The 21,429-nt window shown below is 31.7% G+C and overlaps 1 protein-coding gene across 26 annotated transcripts in view; it reads left to right on the forward strand.

The window, feature by feature from the left end:
- LOC127065625 (potassium voltage-gated channel unc-103) overlaps positions 1–21,429 on the forward strand; it is a 138,667-nt gene that overhangs the window by 104,077 nt on the left and 13,161 nt on the right. For 25 of the 26 annotated variants that reach the window (XM_050998253.1, XM_050998226.1, XM_050998273.1 and 22 more), the window contains 10 exons: positions 8,817–9,060; positions 9,895–10,076; positions 12,832–12,852; positions 18,594–18,748; positions 18,923–19,043; positions 19,191–19,311; positions 19,474–19,783; positions 19,889–20,225; positions 20,348–20,535; positions 20,613–20,737. In XM_050998253.1, coding sequence (XP_050854210.1) covers positions 8,817–9,060; positions 9,895–10,076; positions 12,832–12,852; positions 18,594–18,748; positions 18,923–19,043; positions 19,191–19,311; positions 19,474–19,783; positions 19,889–20,225; positions 20,348–20,535; positions 20,613–20,737 — 1,804 coding nt within the window. The remainder of the gene's footprint in view (positions 1–8,816; positions 9,061–9,894; positions 10,077–12,831; positions 12,853–18,593; positions 18,749–18,922; positions 19,044–19,190; positions 19,312–19,473; positions 19,784–19,888; positions 20,226–20,347; positions 20,536–20,612; positions 20,738–21,429) is intronic. The other variant, XM_050998281.1, reaches the window with a different exon arrangement.

A 21,429-nucleotide genomic window follows, 5' to 3' on the forward strand; every position in this document is an offset into this window, starting at 1 on the left:
ATGAGTGAAGTGGATAGGTGATTTAAGAGGATGAAGGGTGAAAGGTAGAGGATGTTGGTAGAGAAAGAGAATAAGCGAGAACACAGGTATTAGAGTAGGAAAGAGGGATGAGGTTTACAAATACGGCAGACACGATGACTCAAGCCTGACGCCGGGCCGTGAAGCGCGTTGTTGGGTTTCCAGGGATTTATTTCTTTTCTCTCTTTTTTTTCTCTTTTTTATCTTTTCTTTTCGTTTTCTTTTTCTTTTTCATTTCTTTTTTCGTACAAGTCTTAACACACATTTGATTTTCAACGTTCGTTTCATATTTATATTTAATCGTGTTCAGATATTTTATTATTTTCATTAACGTTGTTGTCATCGTTGTTACTGTCGTTGCTATTGGTGTTATTGTTATAAATCGATGTCATCGACTTATGTGTTAAGTATTTAATTACTTACGTAAGACACGTACATGCGTTACGACAAATATGTCCGAGTAAGTAATTAAAAATAAAAGTACATAAGTGCTATGATTCTATCATCTTCTTAATTTCTTTTTTTCTTTTTTTTTTGGAAGAAATGAAATCACAGAGGCAAATATCCAGAAGGTGCTTACACTTTTACATACATACTTGTTCCACATAGTGGGGGCAAATGTTTTTCGAACGCATCATCCGGCCTCTGCTTGGTGGTGTACAGCGACTCTTCGAGGCTGTTAACTGAAACAGGCCTCCTATCCTGTTTAGTTTTGCCGCGCGTTAGCGAGCGTACGGTCACGGAACATTCGAAAGTTAACAACGTGTGTATGTACGTGTGCGTGTGTTATGTGTACGTGTATGTGTATCTGTGAGTATGTGTATGAGAGAGAAAGAGAAAGACAGAGAGAGAGAGAGAGAGAGAGAGAGAGAGAGAGAGAGAGAGAGAGAGACAGCGAGCTTAAACTCCCTGTACGAAATTAGATCGCCTCGTGAGATCCGTTGGAATTCGTCTTGGGCCACTTCGCGATCGCGACAATTCTATACTATCGCTCGATCGTATTTTTGAAAGAAACTTTTGTTCCGAATAATAAATGAAAAAAAAAAAAAGAAAAAAAATAAGAAAGAAGAAGAAGAAGATTCTTATATTTCTTTTTCGTTCCTTAGCTTGTTTGTTTGTTTCTTTATTTTTTTTCTATTTTTTATATATATATATATATATATATATATATATATATATATGCATCGAACGCGTGATGGATTGTTTCTTTTTCTTCTCTTTTTTTTTTTATATACATGATCTCTGTTGTGGCGGAAATTGTTGGCGGAACGCTGCCGATTGTTATATGTATAGGTGTATATATGTATATATCTTCAATGGAGAGTGTAATTCTATTTGTTTTTAGAATGGTATCAGGAAGGAAGAAAAATAATATAATGTAAAATTTGATAGATCCCACGACACATGTTTTGATTGATTTATTTATTTTTTCTTTCTTTCTTTTTTTCTTCTTCCCTCGTTTGTTTTCTGTTCTCTTTCTTTTTTATCGGAATTTTTAGATTCTTCTTATTATCGTGAGTCATTTTATAGTACACAGTTTTTAGAGTTACAAGTTACGTGGGAAAGATCGAAGATCGTATCGATTTGTGCGTTCAATCGTGTTATACATACGTATGTAGGAAGAGACTCGATCGATTTTAATTGAAATCATTTTTTAGATTTTTAGATCGATCGAAATTAAAATCTCAAATGTAATTGAAATAGTAAGATTAAGAACGACGATACTGTTAGACAAGAGAAATCTTTTGAAAGGATATAACTCGAAATATTTTTGTATGCCGATAAAAATTGAAAAATCGTCATCGAGATTTGAAGAAGGAAATTTAAAGAACTCACGTCATTTCCGGACGATGTCGAGCGTCTTTTTAAAGAAATACAAATATAACGATGTTACGAGTAAACGAAGGTCATAAACCGAAACACAAAACAGGTGGTTCTCCGTCCCGTGTGTTTTCACATCGACGTGTGTTCGTGTAGCACGAGCACGATTGAGAATGACTTTAGCATTTTTCGTGACAATTCCGGCAACCATGATACGATCTTATTTCTCCAAAGGGAAGAAGCAAAAGTATGGCTCGACGTTGTCTACGGTAATCCTTTTAAAATATGTATTAATACTTTAGTATATTAATTTTTCTTGTTTTTTTTTTCTTACTCCATATTTACGACAAAAATGTACAGGATAATATTATATTATTTATTATTTATTGTTAATTAATATGCTTTATAATTTCGTATATATTCCCATATTTATTTAAAGGATTAAAATTTTATTTAAATGGTTAACAAAAATATATATTTAAATTTTATTATATATATAAAGAAATTGATTATACATAAAAATAAGTACATAGATTTAATTACATAACAGATGTGTAATACATAATCTTCTACACCTATGTCGGACTTGTTAAACATAATATATAGCTAAAATATTGATTTATGTTGTTATATAATCAAATTTTATTATATATCTTATATATAATGAAATTTAATTCAGATATACATATATAACTAATATTTATCAAATATATAATCAACAAATATTTTATATATATATATATATATATAATAAATTTGGTTATATATAAATAAAATTAGTTATAAACTATACAATACACAATCTTTTATATATCTAAATAATTTTTATTAAAAAAAGAAAAATAGGGGAGAAAAAACAGATTTTATAATAATATTCATCGGAAAAAAAATTTTACACTTATATTATGTACCAAGTGTCGCCAATGTCGTCGCTAACATAGTCGTATGCTACCCTTTAAGTTAGTGTTAACCCATCACCGTCATGCTTCCAATCCAATAGCAGACGAAGTGTGGCACATGCGTTCTAATAACATCTTGGTTAATCTATATAAAGCTAGAAATCCGTTCGACGTTAAATCGGATACGTCGATTGTCTCAAAGTCATGAAATCATTACTTATTCGATATTTATGACGCAACGAGGACAACCAGATGAGCTTTCTGCTTGTCTATTTATCTCTCTCTCTCTCTCTCTCTCTCTCTCTCTCTTTCCTGTTTTCATGACACACTACACATATACGTTATATATATATATACACATGGACATATACAGACATATCCATATATATACCCATATTACACATACATATCACAGATACATACATATATATATACATACATATGTATATATGTATATATATATACACACATGTATATATATTCGAAGAGGAAAAGGAGGGAAGCTCGTCATTTCGACGGAAGCTTTCTCGCTATTAAAACGGATTATACATCATTGAAACCGATGAACGAACGAATATCGATGCCGTTGACGTGACCTACATTCGAAATCACGCATCGGTATAAAAATTAAATCGCAGAGATACAAAAAGAAAATATAGGGGAGCTGGAGGAATGTGAGAGGAGGTATGTGATTATAGGTGGTTTGATAGTTGTCATGTCGTGTGGGCGAGATATAAAAAAAGGAACAGATACAGAGAAAGAGAGAGAGAGAGAGAGAGAGAGAGAGAGAGAGAGAGGATGAGGGTGAGAGAGGGAGGGTGTTCATCCCTTCGTGTGAAAGCAAAAAAGTCAAACCTCGAGATACTATGAATAATGAAAAGAGAATATTCCAAAGGAATATCTTTCTTTCTTTCTTTCTTTCTTTCTTTCTTTCTTTCTTTTTACCACTGTCCTTGTTTCTCTCATTTTCGTTTTCTTTTTCCAATACTTTTGTATATCATTAACTAGAGAGAGAAAAGTTAAAACTATATTTGAAATTTATCCTCAAAAGAAGAGTTCACATTTTCGATCTCGGAGTTTTAATTTATTAGAATTAAATGCGAATTTGATCCTAATTAACGTATTCGATACTAATTATTTATTTATTTTTTGAAATTAAATCAATTAAAATCTTTGCGAAATATTACTAAAATTTTAAATAAATTAAAATGTTAGAAAGATGGTTGAGTAAATTGAAATATTATAAAAACCAAGACGTTTCTTGTTATGTTAAATATTAAGTATCGTTTGTTCTTTATTTGAGTAAATTTTTTAATAGTAATAATAACAAAAATATGAATTAAAGTAAGTAAAAAGTAAAGGTAGAAAGAAATGAACGACATTTTGACGAAACAAATAAAATACGCTGTTAGATTGATAAATTAAAACGTTAATTGTACGTTAAATAATACCTTATTGTTGATTTTTTAATTGAATAAATTAAAAACTAAAAAGAAAAAGGAAATAATAACAAAACTATAAAATTAAAATATGTGAAAGGTTAAGAAACAAACTGAACAAAAAAATGAATGTTTTCAATATATATTTGACGGAACAAATAAACCGAAAGAAATAAAAAAGAACACTTAGAACGGTAAATTAAAATGTTCGATGTATGTTACATAATACGTTATTGTTTATTTTTTTAATTATATAAATTAGAAAAGAAATGATACAATAAACAAGAATGTAAAATCAAAATAGGTGAAAGGTTAAGAAAAAAATGTTAGTAAGGAATGAATGACATTTTGACGAAACAAATAAAATAGGCTATTAGATTGGTAAAGTGGGTTAACGCCTCGTGCTTTTGAATTTAGATCGGGCAAGAAAATAAATGTTTCTATGGAACAGATCCATCTTACGAATCGGTGTCGATCGATGTTTGGCACGTTTCCGGATCAAACGATTCCCGGATTGCTCTTGATGCCTCCAATTTTTTGGCCGAGTCCAAACGTTTCCACATTAATCTTGCCAAATGCGACTACGAATCTCGCTTCGTTCGAACTTTTATTCTTTGTTCGAAACAAAGAAAAATAATAAGAAACATAAAAAGAAAAAATAAAGAACTTCCATATAAAATTTTAACTCATAAGTTATAGGATGAATCAACTCAATCGTGATTCGTAAAACAAATAATAAAGTTTCCAAATCGATCTTGTCATTCTTTTTCTTTTTTTGTATATTTCTTCGTTTTTATGCATTATTGTTGGATAGAAGATAAAAAGAAAAAGAAAAAAAGGACGAAAAATATCAGTCAAAATGTCGATAAACAAATTTCCTTGTTATTGAAATCTTCTCAATTTCATTTTGAAACACAGGCAGAGTTATAAAAATAAATTTAGTCCTGGAAAAACTCTGATAAAATAATAAAAAAAATATTACCATCGTCAGTAAATTCGAACAAAATTGGAGATTCTATATATATATAAAAAAAAAGAAAAAAAAAACAGAAAAAAACTAGAGATAGAAAAGAGATAAATGTGGAAACGAGCATTGGAAGCGTATACAAATAGAATATTTTGCACAAATGTGGAAAAACTCTCGGGGGAGAGAAAAAAAACCAACTGCTGTCAAAAAATTCGAACTTAAAATAGAATATTTTGGAAATATGAAAAGAAAAAAGAATACAATGAAATGATTATATATATATATATATATATATATATATATATATATAATTGTATAATAATAACAAAATCCAAAGATCAAGAGTCGACTATTGCACTTGCAAAAAAAAAGAAACAACAAAAGAAAAGAAAGAAACAATAATTCATAACTCGGAAAATAAGTGATAGATGAGAGTTGTGAAGGGTGAAAAAGAAAAAAAATAAGACGGAGAAGGAGACGAAGAAAAAGAAAAAGAAGAAGAAGAAGAAGAAAAAAGAAAAAAAGAAGAAAAAGAAGAATAAAAAGTTGAAGACACTTGAAGAGTCCTTCTTGAGCTCGTTAAAGCCCTTTCCACTTATCTCTTGAGCGTGGAAATATTGTATACACGCGTTACCGTCACTTGCATAAATCAGCATTTGGTTTTTTTTTCATCAGCGGTATAGTATTATTCACTATATCAGTAAATAGAGGTAACTTTGTTAATTCGGGAGGCTCGCATATCCCCCTTCGTTAGAGTAACGAAGAATCTTTAGATGTTCTTGGTGTACGGGTCATTGGAACGAGGTTGCCAGGTCACGACCTCGGCCCAGAGTCACGATTTCTTTTTCACCTGGTGGTAGCAGCAGGTGTATGAATAAAACATGGAGACTTCGATTTGCATTTTGTCGGCTTGTAATCGTTGAACGAACGAATCGTCTCGAACGGTTGGGTTAACCGTTCTTATTGTTGTTGTTGTTATTGTTGTATTGTGTTGTATTGTTGGTTATATGTATGAGTTGATATAATACTCGTGTTGGTGATGATGTTGGTATAAGATGTACACACGCATACATACACGTGCGCGCACATATATATATATATATAAAATATATATAAGCCCTTTAATAGCTTATTTCTATCCTTCTTTTCTTCTCACTGTGTTGTTCCACACTCTCTAAGTGCAAGACCATATGTTTTCCAACAGATCGAGCCAGATAATAAAAAATCGATCGAGGAAGCTAAGGAAAAGAAGACGATAGTAGTATACTACTACTACACCTACCGACTGAGTTATTAGTTCAGATTAGATGCTTGCCGAGCACGAAATCCTTCAGAGTTGTTATTGGTCTAGGCGAGGTCGCGGAGCAACCAAAGGTCTATTAGTCTAATAGGGCTAACCCTCCTTACTTTACTCGGCCTGTGGATATTCACATCGAAATGTGTGATAAACTAAGGGTGTGGACGACCGGGAGTTGTCCTATACAAACATACACGTATACACAGATGCACACGTACACGCGTAAACACACATGAAAACTAACACGAACGCGTACGTATACACGCATACGTTTACGTTCGGACGCACTAGAGCGCAAAGTTCTCACCACTCTTCTTCCTTCCTCTTCTTCTTCTTCTTCTGCTTCTTCTTCTTCTTCTTCTTCTTTTTCCCCTCCTCCTCCTTCTCCTTCTCCTCCTCTTTCTCCTTCTTCTCCTCCTATTCCTCCCTTTCGCACCAATCGAACACACCTCCCCTTTCGCGGCCTGCATTGCATCAGTGTGAAGCCAGCGCTCGAGCAGGACTCTTCGTCCTTTCCCCACGCGTGCTGGTCTATCGTGTAAACAACATTCCAGGGCTTCCTCCCTCTGAAACGAGGCTACCTTCTTCCAATCGATAACGCTTCCTTGTTTTTTTTGTTTCTTTCTCTCTTTCTCTCTTTCTTTCTTTCTTTCTTTCTTTCTTTCTTTCTTTCTTTCTCTCTCTCTCTCACTCTCTCTCTGTTTTTTCTCTCTTTCTCTCTTTCTTTCTTGTTTTCATCGGTCCAAGTCTTTTTTCATCGAAGAATTCGAAAGGGTGTGCATCGTAAACATCGTTTCTCTTTTTTATTATTTTCTTTACGTATATATGTATACCAACGATTAGAAAATACTCGTGTTAATCATTCGGGATTATTTTTACGTCGATTAAAAACAAAAAAAAAAAAAGAAGAAAGAAAGTATAAAAATGGTGATTCGCGTGTGAACCCTTATTATTATAAAATACATTACCGAAGACGTTGATATAATTATATTAAAAAAAAATTGTTGACCCGTTCCTAACGTTTTCCCTCTCTTTTGTACCATCAGAAGGGTGTGTTGTCTTTAGAACGTTTATATATATGTGTGTGTATGTATACATGCGTATATATATATATATATATTATATATATTAGCACCCTCTAGTAGTTAATATAAATATCAACTTTCAATAAAATCAACGCGAGTTAATTTTTTATTTATAAAAATATTGTACAACCGAGTGATAAAATATTTTTATTAAATTATTCATGTGTGCTCGTCGTGTACATACGTAATTACGTGTCGTACGAAAAAAAGAATAATGATTGGTGTTCCGATTTATTATGTGATGTGCCCGATAAAAAATATTGTGAAAGAGTAATAGAAATTTATGAGAAATTAATTTGATACATACGAAGGGAAAAATTTTGTTTGGTGTAACGATTTGCAATCGATGCACTTTTTTTGTGGTGACGGCGAGGGAATCTACGCTAGCGTCTTAAATGGCAGAGAGTCCAATTAGCAACTCAAAACGCTTTTGTGCTAGACAGGTCAGCGATTAATGCTTTATATAGCTTTACATGGATACATATCCGATATAATCTTTAAGAAGATTTATTTTCTTTTTAATTCAATTATTTTTTCAATCTAACAACAGCAACAACAACAACAACAACAACAATAATAGTAATAAAATCAGTAGCATGCAACAACAGCCAAGAAAAAAGAAGGAATTATTAAATTATTAAATAAATAAACATTACTTTTCGGAATATGTAATAACGATTGAAGAAGTGGAATAAAAATGAATATAGAGCGGGTTTTTAAAAGTCTTTATGATGGTTTTCAAAATTAATTATTCTATTGCGAGATATTTGAGATTAATTCTTTTCTTTATTTTTTCTTTTTTTTTCTCAGATTGTGAAATCAACTACAAGTTTAGAAAGTTGTACGAAATCTGAGAGAAGAAAATTTAGCCTAAACAGTCTCCCAGAGAAGGGGGTAATTTCTATTTGAGCTACTTTTAAGATCACTTAAGGAAAATCACTTTTGGCTCATCTTATAAATATATATAGTATAAATTTGTAAAATATAAAAATTATGTAAAGTGGTAAGGGGTTGATAAGAAAGAAAAAGAAAAAAGAAAATAATAATAATAACAACAATAATAATAATAATAATAATAATAATAAATTGTCTGGACCATTAATCTTATTATTCTATATTTAAATTACGTGAGATGACAAATGGGTGATATAAAAAAAAAAAGGAAAGAAGGAAGAAAAATAATACAAATAAAACAAAAATTAAATAAATAAAAAAGGAGAAAATAAGAAATAAAGAAAAATTAATTGGACGTATGAATTAATTTTTTTGGACAATTAATTATTATTTTAGGTGTTGTCCCTCGGCGCGGACGTCCTTCCCGAGTACAAACTACAATCGCCTCGAATCCACAAGTGGACCATATTACATTACTCGCCCTTCAAAGCGGTCTGGGATTGGGTGATACTACTTCTCGTAATGTATACAGCCATATTCACGCCATACGTCGCCGCCTTCGTGCTGTCCGAGCCGGATTATAACAGCAAGAAGAACAAGAAATACGGTGACGACCCGATCGTCATCATAGACTTTATAGGTAAGTTTATAGACAAACCGATATCTTAGATAATGCCAGATCTTTCTTATTCTCTATTCTTATTCTTTTCCTTTTCTTTTTCTCCTTTTATTTTTTTATTTTACTCTAATCGTCACGGAAGTAAGGAAGACTAAAACATGAAAAGAATTGGAGATCGAAAGAATAGAAAGAATATGACCTGAATCCTGTCTAACTTAGCCGACACCATGGCTCTATAGCTGAGTTATTAAAATTTATGACAGAGAGGAAAAAGGAGGTAGAGATGGAAAGAGAGGGAGAGAGAGAGAGAGAGAGAAAGAGGAAGGGAGAAAGGGGGGTGGGAATAAAAGAGTAAAAGAGGGAGGATGCGAGTGTAAGCGGAAATTGAACGAAGCAGGTGCGACAGAACTCGCTAAATAATCTATGGGCCAATGGCTTGAGTAGAAATTATTTCCTCTCTCTCTCTCTCTCTTTCCTACTATTTATCTATCCCTATCCCTATCTCTATCTCTATCTCTATCTCTATCTCTATCTCTATATTTGCCCTTTTCTATTTATTTTTCTACATTTTCTATCGCCCTAGTTCCTCGTAATATTCGTTCGATATCAAACATCGAACTAATATCATCGATCGATCGATGAACTTTGATTATTTCGAAGTGAAATTTATTGATCTATTCATTCATTTATTTATTTATTTTTTTTTTCATAAAAAAAAGAGAGAGCTGGAGAGATAGAAATTCTATAAATAGATTTCAAATTACGGGTGGTTGATAGATATTAAACATACGTATCTAATTAGGGATTAGATATAATTAAGCGAGATTCGATAAGCGAGTTTCTCGATGTTTTCAGTCGACGTCACATTCATCGTGGACATCATCATAAATTTTCGCACGACTTTCGTCAACAGTAACGATGAAGTGGTGTCGCATCCTGGAAAGATAGCCGTCCATTACTTGAAGGGTTGGTTCATCATCGACTTGGTGGCCGCAATACCCTTCGACCTTCTACTCGTTGGCTCTGATACGGACGAGGTGAGTCTAATCGTTGCACGACGTTATAAAATATCGTCAAGATATATTTTCTTATATAGTCGAGTTCGATCCCGAGCGTTCGTTACCGATTCGTTTTAAATTATGATCTTTTAAACGTCTTAGGATTTTCTTCTGTTAAACAACATCGATTATTTCGAAAGATATATTGAATCTTGATATGTACGAGATAGAAGGAGAGAGAGAGAGAGAGAGAGAGAGAGAGAGAGAGAGAGAGAGAGAGAGAGAGAGAGAGAGAGAGAGAGAGAGAGAGAGAGAGAGAGAGAGAGAGAGAGAGAGAGAGAGAGAGAAAGAGAGGGAGAGAGAGAGAGAGAGAAAGAGATAGAAGCGATCTCTCGGGATCGAAATTGTCGACTTAAAGTTATTTAGAATGTCGGTGTTAGCTCGTAAATACGAATTAGGATGATATGCCGAGCCCAAGTTAAGTGCCCATAGGTGTGTCTTTCCGGACTGGTGCTTAGTTCGTTTTTTCCCCTTTTTTCGACGTTCTCGGTGTTGAATGATTTTCTTTACAAAATTTTTTGTATATTATTTTTCATTCGATTTATCGTTTCTCTTTTTATTTTCCCTTTTCTTTTTTTCTTTCTTTCTTTCTTTCTTTTTTCTATTTCTTTCTTTTCTTCTTCTTCTTCTTTTTTTTTTTTTTTGAAACATCACTCTTTACTCTCTTCCGTTAATACGTTTTTCGTTTATTTTTTTTTAATCTTTTTATTCTGGTTCTCTTTTTTCCTCCTTCACATTCGTTCGTTCGTTCGTTCGTTCTTTCGTTGAAAATAAATAATCGATTCGTCCGTCGTGCTTTAATGGTGCAACGTTAAAATATCTAATGGACAATCGGAGATGGCTCCTTTTACCCTTCTTTTTTATTTTTTCTTTCTTTCTTTTTTTCTTTCTTTTTTTTCCCTAGTTGAATTTCACTCAATCGCCGTTCGTGATAATTATCCATCGATTTATATCGCACGTGCATTAAAAAAAAAAAAAATCGTTTCGCGCGATCCAAGCTTACGTGAAAAGTAAAAGTAATTAGAAAACAGAAAAGAAAGAACAAAAAAAAAATAGAAGAAAAAAAAGAATAAAAAATAACGAAAAGTATCGCGCGTGCTATGGACTTTTCGTGAGGCGAAAAAAGTTGCAAACCAAAAAAAAAGGAAAAAAAAGAACCATTAGAAATAAAAACGTCGAAGTCGACGATGAATCGAATAATAACGCTTTTGAGATTGTAGACGAGTAGACGATCGAATTTGAGCTAGTTGTTGGTGAAAAAGGGAAAGAAAAGAAAAGAAAAAAAATAAAAAGAAAAGAGAAAATAAGAAATAAGAAATAAAATAAAATAGAAAAACTTCGTGTTTCTTTTATTTTTTTTATTTATTTATTTTTTTTTCATTGTTATAGTTTCTGTACCTTCGTTATTATTACTTTTTCTTTTCTTTTTTTTTTTTTTTAATATTTTTTGTACATCATTTTTTTTGGTTCGTTACATTCGAAAACGCATGTACCTGTGTTCACGTGTATGCATACAATCTCTTAATATTTAAATGTGTAAGTAAGTCTAGTCTCTTTCGCTGTGAACATTTCTGCTCTTTATTGTCTAAAGTGTTAGACACTTCGTCGTCGTCGTCGTCGTCGTCGTCAAAAATCCTTATATAATAAAATAATTCTAATACCATCTCTACTATATTATTTATTTCATCGTATTCTGTTTGATTCTTCTATTTACTACTATCACTACTATTTCTATGACTACTTTCTTCTATCACTTCTTCTACTTCTAAATTCTATTTCTATTTCTATATTATTCTTATTTCATGTTCTTCTTCTTTATCTCTCTCTTTTTTTTTTTCTTATTTTACAAATCAATTTTTAACTCGATTCTATTTCATTAATTTGGATTTTTTAGTTTTATCCTACCTACCCTTTGCGACGCGATTGAACGAGCGTTTTTCTTTCTTTCGTTCTTTTCTTCTTTTTTATAATAATTATTAAAAAAAATATATATATATGCAGAAAGAAAGGGGTTTCATCGAGAGAATTTAAAATATGTGACCCAGGAAAAGTCGACGGTTCGTGAGGTACGACCGATCATACTTTTTTTTCCCTTTTTTTTCTTCTTCTTCTTTTGTTGTCGTCGTTTTCAACTTTTCTCGATAAATCTCGCCAACGAACGACGCGTGATTACGTTCGGATAAAGAAAGAAGAAAAAAAAAAACTGGAAAAAAGAAGAGAGAAAACAAATGGAAATAAAAAGAAAAGAAGAATTTTTTCTGTCATAAATTATATCAACGAAATGCGCGACGATTATGGTAGTGGCGTGTAGAAATTAAAACTTTTTTTTTTCTTCCTTTTTGATCCTTCCCATAGAAAAAATAAAGATAATAAATATATTTAGAGTTAAAATTTGATACGAGAAGGAGAGACTGCTCTTTTTCTTTTCTCTCTCTCTCTCTCTTTCTCTCTCTCTCTCTCTCTGTCTCTCTGACTCTCTCACTGTCTCACTGTTTCTCTCTCTCTCTCTCTCTCTCTTTCTCTCTCTATCTCTCTCTCTCTTTCTCTCTCTTTTATATATATATTTCTTTTTCTTTTTTTATTCCTTTTTTTGTTTTTGTTTCCTTTCACTTAATTCTATTTACCCTTTTTTCTTTTTTGTCCCTTTTTTCTTCTTCTTAAAGAGAAATTAAAAAGTAACACAGTTGCTATGATAAAAGTAACGAATTTTAACCTCAGTTTAACGTTTTCGTAGCTCGGCTTGGACAAGGACGAGGTTAGTTGACACACATACACACAAAAATACTCACAGGCTGACGTTTGTACGAATTAACTTTTGCAGAGTTCGATTTGTACGTTCGTTTTCTTTTTTATACATATACACATACACATATACATACAAACACACACACACACATAAACAGACAAATATACAACACGTACAGTGATCAAAAAGTCATCACCGCAGCCGTATGTTTTATATCACTATTTTTATCTATCTTCTTCACACACACACACATATATATATATTTATGTATATATTCATAAAGATATATACATATATATATGTATGTACATATAATTTTTCATTGCTTAATAAACGAAATATATAAATACGGAAACACGTACACGCGCGCGCGCACGAGTAAAACACAAAACACACAAAACTTTCTCACAGAAATATTACGTACGTATTTACACTCCCGAATGATTCGCACTATTTCCATTTATTATATATACCTATATTTTTTTTTGTTTTTTTTTTATTTTTATTTTTTTTTCTTTTGTAAAATTAATATTCATCCGTAAATTCGTAAATTCCTAGAGTGTATATTACGAAATTTAAATCGATTATATATATATATATATATATATATATATATATATATATATATATATAATCAATATACAAGAAACGATAGCGGATGAATAAAAATGATTTGTATAAATTAGGAACACTGCAACCCCCATTTTAATACGTAGGAAGCTTTAATCAAATTAATTTGCTAATTATTGGAAAGAATTTCATCGGTCTCGATATAGAAGAGAAGCGATCCTTCGCACAAGAAAAATAATGAAATTTTTTATAAAGACATTTTTGCTTCCCCCTTGTTTTTCTTTTACAATTTTCCTCTTTCTCTTTTTTTTGTCTTTATTTTTTTTTGTTCTTTTTTCTTTTTTTTTTTTTCAATCTCACCAGAACGATTTTTCTAATCTAGGCGAATATCACGAAGAGCATATTATTTGATGCGTGCCGTTGCTGTCGCGAGATCAACTCTTGCAGCGATGAAAAAAAAAAGAGAAAAAAAGAAAGAAAAAAGAAAAGAAATGAGAAAAAACATGGGGATGGGGTAGGATGGGGTGGGTTGGGGTGTGGAAGAAATAAAGTAGAAAAAATGAGGGAAGGAGAAAAAGAACAAGAAAATGGGCGAAGAAGAATTAACGTAGTACAGCATCGTTGAGTACTTCGTGGTATAAAAGATTTTGAGCCCATTTTTAACAACGTCTATCTAGTGCTCGGTGCTGCTGGCGTCGTCGTCGTCGTCGTCGTCATCGTCATCGTTAGAAAGACAATAGAGCAAAGAATAAGGACAACCAACCATTGCGCGTATGTCATTTTTATAAAGAAGAAAAAAAAAATAATTGCTTTTTATTGATGCGTTACAAATGCATATAGATAATTAATTTCGATCGATCAAACTTAGATGATATTTTTCTTGTGCGAGTAGATCGTTATTACCAAGGGATATTCTATTTTTCTCTTTTTTTTTTTAACTTTCTAGTTCCTTTTTTTTTATTTTTGTTCTTCTTTTTTTTTCTTTTTTAATCTCATCGATTAGGAACATGAGCATGTATAATGCATAGTACATATCTATGAAAAAAAAATTTTTTTTTTTCTATTTATATACATATAAAATATAAAAATTGTAAGTATATAAAATGCTTTTCTGACGATATACAATTCAATCGATATTGAAGAGAAAAATATCAATTGCTACATCGTTCGCATTAACAATTCCTTTCCTTTTTACCTCTCCTACGTGTAAGAGATTCGTCGTATAAAATTATCTTGAAATTTTTTTTGTGTTTCTTTTCTATCCCATTTATGTACATTTTTCTTCGCATACTACGCATATTGTATATTATTTATATCCTTAATTTCTTCGTAAAAGAATGATCACGTTGCAGGCGATGATATTACAGATATTAGAGAACGAATGATATCTTTCCCTTATAAATATATATATATATATATAATAATAATTTTTATTAGATTAGCGAATGATTATTAGATGATTGTCCCCTAACAAACATTGATCTTTGCATCGAATTAAATTTTACGAACCCTTTTTGTTTTTTTTTTTTTTTTATAATTAGTATCGAATAGTTAGAATTCGTAGTAGTTATTTCGTTAGACATTTTTTTTCAATGAGAAATATGAACAAATTTATATCTGATATCAACATTCGTTAAGAATAATTACTATACAGATACATATATAAATATATACATATATTGCATAGTTATCATTTAGTAGTTAGTTAGCTCATGATTTTTATGAAATATATCGATTTATTCGGTTCGTCCTTTTTTTTCCTCTCCCATTATGATACAATTAGCAATCAATGCTTCTAATTCATTAAAAGCGCGGATAAAGAAACAAAAGCTTTTACATCGTTTGATTTATCATTTTTATTCTTATTTATTTATTCACTTATTATTATTATTATTATTATATATATATCTCCTCCTTTTTTTTACTTTTTTTTCTAAGAATTATATAAATATACATGCTAAGTATTGAAAAAAAAAAAAACAAATAAATATAGGTATATATTAAACCATCTAATCGCTTGATAGGGGTTGCAGAGTTGTCGCAAAGCTTCTTTACGAGCGTTTCGATGCATCCATTCATTTCTTATTATCGATCGATACTCTGAAGATTAATTAATTCAAATCAAATCTATTATCTCACGGGCACGCATTATCGCACGCTTAAAGAATGGAAATTATTTTTCTTTGCGATGCACGTTCTCTGTAATTTTTTTTTTCTTTTCCTCATTTTCCAATCCGCGTTGTGCAAATTCTCGCGAGGAATTCGATAATTATAATAAAGAAATTCTTACATCTTTACGGTAACAAGAATGAAAAAATTATAATTATATAATTAATATATAATTTATAAATATATATTATATTATAAATAATATAATCTATTAATATATAAATATATAATTAATAAATTGGAAAAGATGCTTTTTTTCTTTTCTAATGTAATTTCGAAAATATTTATTTAAATTATCTGACTGACGAAATGCTCGTAAATTAAGAAATTATAGGATCGTTTCTCTCTCCCTCTCTTTCTCTCCCTCCCCCCTCTCTTATATTTTGGTTAATTTCATTATAATCGCCCGTGCGAACGTACACAGAACTATGCGAATAAGAGCACGCGTGCGCGCGCGTACACACGCACACGAAGAGACGTATTACACCAAAAAACACAGAAGAGACGCAGAGGGCCAAATAGAGAAACAAAGCATCCAATAGGAAAATTTAACAGCGGGATTTTGAAACGATCGTACGTAAGCTTTTGCCGTTTTTTCTCTGGATATCTACTTTTTTTTTTTTATTTTTTTCCTATTTTTTTCTGTTTTTTTTTCTCTTTTTTTTTCTCGTTTCAAAACTACGTCGATCCTGTTCTTATCGAGCTTTTTTTCGTATCTTTCCGTTCTCTTACGCTTTTGTTGCAAGCTGTACAAAAACAAAAAAATCCATTTGTAAAATTGACCCAATAAATCTAATCCAGATCCTAAATTTAATCCTTTTGATCCATTGACATGTTTGTAACTGTGCTGAATATTACGTTGTGGTATTATATTACATATATGGGTAGTTTTCATTATATACATACACTTTAAATATATTAAATATATATTTAAAGTAAATGAATTAATTTATTAATTAATTTCGTGAATTGAGAGTAATTTTTCCGAATTGAGGACTACCTGTATAAATATTATATACTACGATTTATGTATATATAATCAATTCATGTATAAGTGGAATGCGAAACGCGTGTGACTTGTTCGAAATTTGTGCAATATGATTTTTCCTTTTATTTCTTTTTTTTTTTTAATACGACATAAAAAATAATAACTTTGACCTTACATCGAGTGTATTATCACGGTAAGTTAATGAAATTCTAAGGACGCGTTTCGTGTATATACTACGTATACATCAAAAAATACTTTGTGTATTGTATTATACACCAGCATATAATTGTGTTACTTGTGTCGCTTGAACGCTTCATCTTTCCAACTACGTAATAATCTGCCTTGTGTATATACATATTTGTATATTTGTCCATATGTATATGTCGAACGAATATATTATGGATTTGCATGCGCTGAAAATAAAAGTATGTTTCTTATTAAGAAAACAATTTAAATCGATTTTGTACTTTTTCGAATGTGCACACACACACACACATATATATACATACATATATACATACATATGATTTGTATTTATGTATATCGTACATGCTACATACATATGTATATATGTACATATATATGTGTAAGAAAAAATATACTTGATTTCAAACGGAGAGAAAATCAGTACCGAAATTTCGAATTTGGCGCGTTACGTCACGTGACTCGTCCATATCGATAAATCATACTACTTGCTTTGTAGTTCGCGAAAATTTGAACGCGAAATAAAAAAATTAATATAATTTGCCAATAAATTCGTAAATGAAATGTCACAATTACTACTGGTCGATCCGTGACTGATCTCAAAAGATCGATGGATCGATCGATCGATCGATCGATCGATCTTAATCATGATCAATCAGAATAAGGTAGATGTACATTACGATAATTTCAATTTCTACTTAATCTCTTCGATTCGGAAGTCGCTCTTAGGAGTGTTGTGTCAGTCGATCACAGGTAAGGAATAAAAGAGGGAGCATGTAATAGAGACCTCTATCTTATTTTCTTCTTTTTTTTACCCTTATAGCATTTATCATATCAAAAATTAATATTGATGTTGATAGATAACGTAATTTAAAAAAAAGAAAAAACAAAGAGCGAAGAAAAGAGAGAAAAAGAAAAGGAAAAAAACGTTACAATAGCTCGATATAAAAATTCTTTTTTCTATAAAAAATCTATTTTTTTTTTATTTTTTTACTAAAGATATTATTTCGTAATTTTTTAATGTATAGATCGGCTTTTATTACGTACATTTAGGTCGTTTCGATATACATACACACATATATCAAAAAGGAGTAACGATCGAGGTAATGGAAACGCGAATAGAATTCATCTTCGTTCATAAAATATAAAAGTGAAATTGGTTAAAGGGAGAGGAAAGGAAAAAGGAAAAAAGGGAAAAAGAAAAAAAAAACATAAAATGTTAGACAGATGGGAACGAACTCTGACATTTCTTGACAGTCTCTCTATAACATTACTTACATTGAAATATTGAACATCGTTCGTCTCGTCGACAACTCGGTCGGGATACTTTCCATGAATATAAAAAGAAAAAAGAAGTAAAAGTAAAGAAAGAAAAAGAAGAGGAAAATGTAGAAGAAGAAGAAGAAAAAGAAAAAGAAAAGACAAAGTTGAAGGATTATCCCGATCGAGTTTTCAATAATTTCAATTGTCCTTGTAGATCGGACATGTTATTGCATATTTCATTAAAATCATTATTGCATATCGATTATCTCGATCGAATACTGCTTCTTTGCGATTTACTTAATTATTTATTAATTAATTAATTTCTTTGCTTTCGAGCTATTGAACGTTCATTTCTCGTTCGCTATCGATCGTAGGTAGAAAAAGAAAAAGAAAAGAAAAAAAAGAGAAAGAGAAAGAAAATAAAAAGATAAAAACAGAAAGAGAGAGAGAGAGAAAGAAAGAAAGAAAGAAAAAGAACAGAAATATTAAAGAAAACAATATAATTAAAATGATCGGTCAGCCGTGTTAGATGGACAAAATGACGCGTTCTTTTCAGACGACGACCTTGATCGGACTTCTCAAGACCGCACGTCTTCTACGCTTGGTTAGGGTGGCCAGAAAAATCGACAGATACAGCGAATACGGAGCCGCGGTTTTGCTCCTTTTAATGGCCAGTTTCGCACTCATTGCACATTGGATGGCCTGTATATGGTGAGTTAGAAACAAAAAAAGAAAAAAGTAAAGAGAAAAAAATTTGTCTCGTAAAAAAGAGAGAAAAGATCCGTCAACATTGTTTTTTTTCAGATTCGAACGACGATAAGTTGTGAATTAATAATCGATAAAAATAAATTAATCAATTTTTTTCTTTTTCCCTTTCTCTCAAAGGTATGCCATAGGAAATGCGGAAAGGCCGACTCTGAAGAGTAAAGTCGGTTGGTTGGATATTCTAGCCAACGATACTCATCAATTTTATTTTCACAACAATACAGGTGGACCGAGTATAAAGGTAAAAAAATTAAAAAATTAAAAAAAAAAGAAAGAATTTGATAGATAAATAAAAAGAAAAAAGAAATAAAAAGTCTCTATATAATTTCATGGAAAACAATTTGATTTGCTTGATTATCCTTATTATCGTTTATTCGTTATTTTTCAGAGTCGTTATATAACAGCACTCTACTTCACATTCAGCAGTTTAACGTCCGTCGGTTTTGGTAACGTTGCACCCAACACGGACGCTGAAAAGATATTTACTATTATCGTTATGCTGATAGGATGTAAGTATATAAATTTATTTAATTGGGATCAAACTTTGATATTACAAGCGTAGTGTAACATAACATTAACATCAACAATTTAGTTGAAAACTTTTTTATTTTTTTCTTGTCTCTTTTTTTCATTCCTTTTTTATTCTCTTTTCTTTTCTTTTCTTTTTTTAGCACTAATGTACGCCAGTATCTTTGGAAACGTATCGGCGATCATACAAAGATTGTACAGTGGTACAGCAAGATATCATACGCAAATGCTCAGGGTTAGAGAGTTCATAAGATTCCATCAAATACCAAATCCACTTCGACAACGTTTGGAAGAATATTTTCAACATGCCTGGACGTATACCAACGGGATAGATATGAACAGTGTACTCAAAGGATTCCCCGAGTGCCTTCAGGCTGACATTTGTCTTCATCTCAATAGAAATTTATTAAACAATTGTAGAGCTTTCGAGGGAGCTAGTCCAGGTTGTTTAAGGTATAATAATTTTAATCGCGACGAATATATATACATACGTATAATATTCGATAAAAAAGTAATTTCAATTTTTTTTTTTCTTTGTCCAATTTATATTTTACGCAGAGCATTATCTTTAAAATTCAAAACGACGCATGCACCACCCGGGGACACATTGGTCCATCGCGGAGACGTCTTGACGTCCCTTTACTTTATATCACGTGGAAGTATAGAAATTTTAAAGGACGACATCGTAATGGCCATACTCGGGAAGGACGACATATTTGGTGAAAATCCTTGTATTTATCCAACAGTTGGGAAGTCCTCGTGCAACGTTCGTGCTTTGACCTATTGCGATCTTCATAAGATACACAGAGACGATTTACTCGACGTTTTGGCACTTTATCCTGAATTTTCAAATCACTTCAGTCAAAATCTAGAGATTACGTTTAATATGCGAGATGTAAGTTGTATATACCTTGTGAGATGTTTTTTTTCCGTCTTCTTCTTCTTCTTCTTCTTTTTTTTTTTTTTAATCAAACCGAGAAGAAATTCTTCGACGTTGAAAAATTATTCGTTTGATAGGAAGAACAGGCCGGTGTAGATCCAATGTCAGCAAGGTTTCCTGTCAGTACTCCAACCGACGTCGACGTCGACGCCAGGAGATTCGCCTTCCGTCCACCAAGATACCGTCGAGGACCTGGAGGAGGTCCTGGCACCAATCTTATCCCTACCGGTCGACAAGATTCCTTGCAGGACGATCAAGAAGACTAGTAATTATCTTTTTTATCTTGTAACTTTTTTTTTTAATTTATTTCTTCATTACAAAATGTAAAATTTATATTTACAGCGACAAAAGTAGCGGCCACGGTATTCTCGAATTTAGTACCGACAAAGCTGGCCAAGATGTGACGCCATTAAATTTGGAATTCGATGAACCGAAGCAAAGGAGTTCAACTTTGAACTCCATTACCGGTGAGCAAGTCAATCTCGTCTTATACATTTCCCATTAAGTATTTTATTATTCAGAATCGACCTTTCAATTTTCGTGCCTGTCTTTTTCTTACTGTTTGAGGAATGTGGTTTACTGCACGATAATAGATCCCCCTCGATCGATACGGATATTCTCATCTTTCGAACCGCCTTTTATTAGATCTCGTTCTTTTCTTCTTCCTTTCTTTTTTCTTATTTTTTTTCTCCTTCTGTTTTATATCGTACGTTATATTGCGTGTGGTCATTTGGTGACTTATTAGAGAAGGCTAAAAAAATGCGTATCGAAGATTTTTATTTGTTAATACTCGATTATTGAAAGTGGGATCTTTCTAAGCGTTTTCATTTTTCTTATTTTTTTCCCCTCCCCGCCCTTTTTTTCTTTTTTACTTTTTTATGTATTCTTTTTCCTTGTCCTTGTTTTTCTCTTCCTCTTTTCTTTTGTTTTTTTATTTTTCTTTTTTTTTTCATTCACATCCTCGGTAGATCGTTCGAAAGTACGTTTGACTCTTTCTCAGCTGGACATATTATACGATGTTTCGGGTCTACATTACCGAAACAATTATACTTTGACCCCTCTATCTTCCCTCTTCTTGCTTGTAAAAGTTTTACGTAAGTGAAACGAGTGTGTTACGCTTTGCGGTTGCGTTTGGTTTTTCCCGAGTTCGTTAACACCT

This window comes from Vespula vulgaris, chromosome 1, assembly GCF_905475345.1.
Source record: "Vespula vulgaris chromosome 1, iyVesVulg1.1, whole genome shotgun sequence".
Lineage (NCBI taxonomy): Eukaryota > Metazoa > Arthropoda > Insecta > Hymenoptera > Vespidae > Vespula > Vespula vulgaris.